This window comes from Thecamonas trahens (genome assembly GCF_000142905.1).
Source record: "Thecamonas trahens ATCC 50062 unplaced genomic scaffold supercont1.66, whole genome shotgun sequence".
Taxonomy (NCBI): Eukaryota; order Apusomonadida; family Apusomonadidae; genus Thecamonas; species Thecamonas trahens.
Genome location: NW_013657614.1, coordinates 98,707 through 101,486, shown reverse-complemented (window position 1 = coordinate 101,486; position 2,780 = coordinate 98,707). Strand labels below are relative to the sequence as shown.

General features: G+C 63.5%; 3 protein-coding genes across 3 annotated transcripts in view; 2 read left to right on the top strand and 1 right to left on the bottom strand.

Moving 5' to 3' along the window:
• Nucleotides 1-25: 25 nt before the first annotated feature.
• AMSG_10933 (uncharacterized protein) lies at nt 26-850 on the top strand (the record flags this gene model as incomplete). Its single annotated transcript, XM_013897659.1, has 1 exon — nt 26-850. One exon carries the CDS (start codon nt 26-28, stop codon nt 848-850), a length of 825 nt encoding a protein of 274 aa, XP_013753113.1.
• A 118-nt stretch (nt 851-968) lies between these two features.
• Nucleotides 969-1,799, top strand: AMSG_10932 (uncharacterized protein). Its single transcript, XM_013897658.1, has 2 exons — nt 969-1,005; nt 1,241-1,799. Exons 1-2 carry the CDS (start codon nt 984-986, stop codon nt 1,504-1,506), a joined length of 288 nt encoding a protein of 95 aa, XP_013753112.1. The 5' UTR covers nt 969-983; the 3' UTR covers nt 1,507-1,799.
• AMSG_10931 (uncharacterized protein) overlaps nt 1,508-2,780 on the bottom strand; it is a 2,696-nt gene continuing 1,423 nt past the window's right edge. The window contains exon 2 of the mRNA XM_013897657.1: nt 1,508-2,733. Coding sequence (XP_013753111.1) covers nt 1,711-2,733 — 1,023 coding nt within the window. The 3' untranslated portion in view covers nt 1,508-1,710. The remainder of the gene's footprint in view (nt 2,734-2,780) is intronic.

Genomic DNA, 2,780 nt, shown 5'->3' with positions numbered 1-2,780 from the left:
TTGGTGTGCTTGTGTGCGTGCTTGCATGCGTGTTGTCGGTTGTGGAGGGCGACAGGGCGCCCAGTTTACGGCGCCGTTCTCGCGCGATCTGTCGTACACGCCGCCGCAGCTGATGAAGGGCTCGGATGTGACGATTCTCCAGTCGCTGCTGCTACGGTCGCCGCACGTGTCAGGCCTTGTGGCGTCGGGCGAGTACGGCGAGGCGACCAAGAACGCGGTGGAGGCGTTCCAGAGTGGCAACAAGCTGAGCGACGACGGGATCGCTGGCGCCGAGACGACCAACCTCTTGCTCGACCTCCACATGTACGACGGATACAAGGACTCGGGCACGGTCCTTCCTGGCTTCAAGTACAAGGTGTACATCCCGGTGTTCAAGAACCGGTCGGTCGAGGTCTCGGCCTCGCTGTACGATGCCGACAACAACCTGCGGTTCTCGTTTCCGGTCAAGACTCACGGGCAGAATGCGGCGGACGGCACGGCGCTCAACATGCTTGCTGGGGACGGCTCGACGCCGACTGGGCTCATGACCTTTGATCTCAACACGCCCGAGGAGGACGTCAAGGACTTTGGACCGTACCCGGTCAACCGGGCGGTCCAGGGTCTCGCCGGCAACGCCGCCTTCCTCATTTCGGACATCCGCGACGGCATCCTTATGCATACTGGTGACTTTGACCCCTCGCTCCCGCTGCCCAACTCGCACGGCTGTGTCCACTCGTGGCCGGCAGACATCAAGCAGGTGTGGCAGATTCTGGTCAACGACCTCGGCGTCGTCGTCCACAACAACACCTTTGGCAAGCTTCCGTACCCTTACAAGCCGCAAGGCCTGCTCTCGATTGCCATCGTCGACTGATTGCTGTCGTGTAAAATGTGCCACGTTTTGGGTGATGATCATCGGATGCAGGTGAGGGGAGGGCGGGGGGGAGTTGGGCGTGTGGCCTGTGGTCTGTGGCGGATGACCACTCGTCTGTCCGTTGTCGCCCGCCATGCCTCGCACAAAGTACCATGGTATGGAGAGGGAGTGAGGGGAGTGGAAGGGGGGGAAGGGGGAGGGGGGGGAGGGAAGGGGAAGGGGGGGGATAGTACTGGGAGATGAAGCGGGTTAGGGTGGAGGTGGAAGTGGGTTGGCGAGGGTTGGTGGGTTGGGGAACGGGAGGAGCAGCGGAGGAGGGAGCAAGGGCGTGACTGAGAGGACATGACTGATGGAGGTGCTGAGGTTGGGGCCATGGGGATGCGGATGCAGATTCGGACTCGGATGATCCGCTCGAGTTGAAGGAGACTGTTATCCAGACCATGATCGATCTGCAGTCGCAGGTGGCTCTCCTCACCGAGCGGGTCTCGTCGCTCGAGTCGCAGCTGATCCAGGCGCTCGGGGTGGACATCGAGGTGATTGAAGAGGCCAAGGTCAAGAGTAAGGGCAAGGGCAAGGGCAAGGGCAAGGGCAAGGGCAAGGGCAAGGGCAAGAGCAAGAGCAAGAGCAAGGAAAAGAAAAGCAAGCATCGGAGCTGATGGCTGCAGTGCCGTAGATGTTGATCAGGCTGCCGCAGGCGGGGAGCAGACGCAGCCCGGTGTGAGTAGGTGTGGGCAGGCGTAAGTAGGCGGGGTAAGCGTCGGCAAGAGTCGGCAGGTTCCAGCTGTCGTTGGCAGCCGCCGGCTGGATCGGTGTTAAACGTGTCATGGTGATGGGGACGGGCGCATGGTACACACTGGTTGCTATCTGACAAAGGCCTCGTCGTCATCGTCGTCGCCGGAGTTGTCGGAGAGCTCATCGTGGTCCTCGCCGTCGTCCGAGTCCGAGTCCGAGTCATGGTCAGTGTCCGAATCGTCGTCGGAGAGGATAGAGTCGCGGAAGCCAGCCGAGGCGATGTTGCTGCGGAGGAGCGAGCGGAGGTTGGAGTAGTCTGGGCGGATGTCTGTGGGGATACGGGCCATGGCCTCGAGGGCCATGGCGGCGTCGACAGCGACTGATGAGGCGTACTCGTCGAGGAGGGCGGCGCCAGCGGCGGTGTCGCCAGCAGCCTGGACGGCGATGATCTCACCGAGAAGGGCGTAGGCCGAGTTGTAGAGCTTGTCGGGATGAACCTTGAAGGAGGTGCGGGCGTAGGTCGGCTTCCAGTCCTCGGACAGGCCCGAGTCGTCCGAGTCGTACTCGGCGTCGGCGACGCCAGCGATCGAGTCGAGCGAGACCGAGCGCGAGATGGCGGTGGTGATGGCGCCGCGGGCGAGGAGAAAGTGGAACTGGAGCATGGCGGCCCGGCCGTGGGCCTCGTGGAGGCCAAAGCGCATGGAGCGGAAGAGCGAGGCGACAAAGGTATGGCAGACCGAGCCGATGCTGACGTCCGCGAGGACGTCCTCGATGCCGTCGGGGAAGGGGAGGGTGGCTGGATCGCGGCGGAGCATGCGCAGCAGGCCCCAGAAGCCGCCGATGTTGGCCTTGGCCTCCTCGAGCGGCGAGTGGATCGGGCCCATGGCCGCGTTGATGAGCTTGCCGTAGTGCGGCGAGCTCTCGAGCGAGACTCGCTTGGGACCGAGCCCGTGGTAGAGCTCGTGGTAGACGACGCAGAGCATAAAGCTTTCAAACGAGAGCTTGGCCGCGTCGTTGCGATCGTACACAAGCTTGGCGCCGGGCTTGAGGATGTGAACATACTTGGCCTTGAGCACATTGGCGAGGATGAGGCGGATCGAGCCGTGCTTGCCCTTGAGGATGCCGGGCGACGGGAGGTTCGAGGCCGTCGGCTGCGGGCCGGCGCCGGCCGAGCCGGCCAGCCGCAGCGCGTCGGCGA

What these genes read in the sequence shown, in the direction of transcription:
- AMSG_10932 (XM_013897658.1), top strand. Translation starts at nt 984, where the DNA reads ATGCCTCGCACAAAGTACCATG. An exon ending in GCCTCGCACAAAGTACCATG is followed by an intron (nt 1,006 to 1,240) that starts GTATGGAGAGGG and finishes ATGCGGATGCAG; the next exon opens with ATTCGGACTCGGATGATCCG.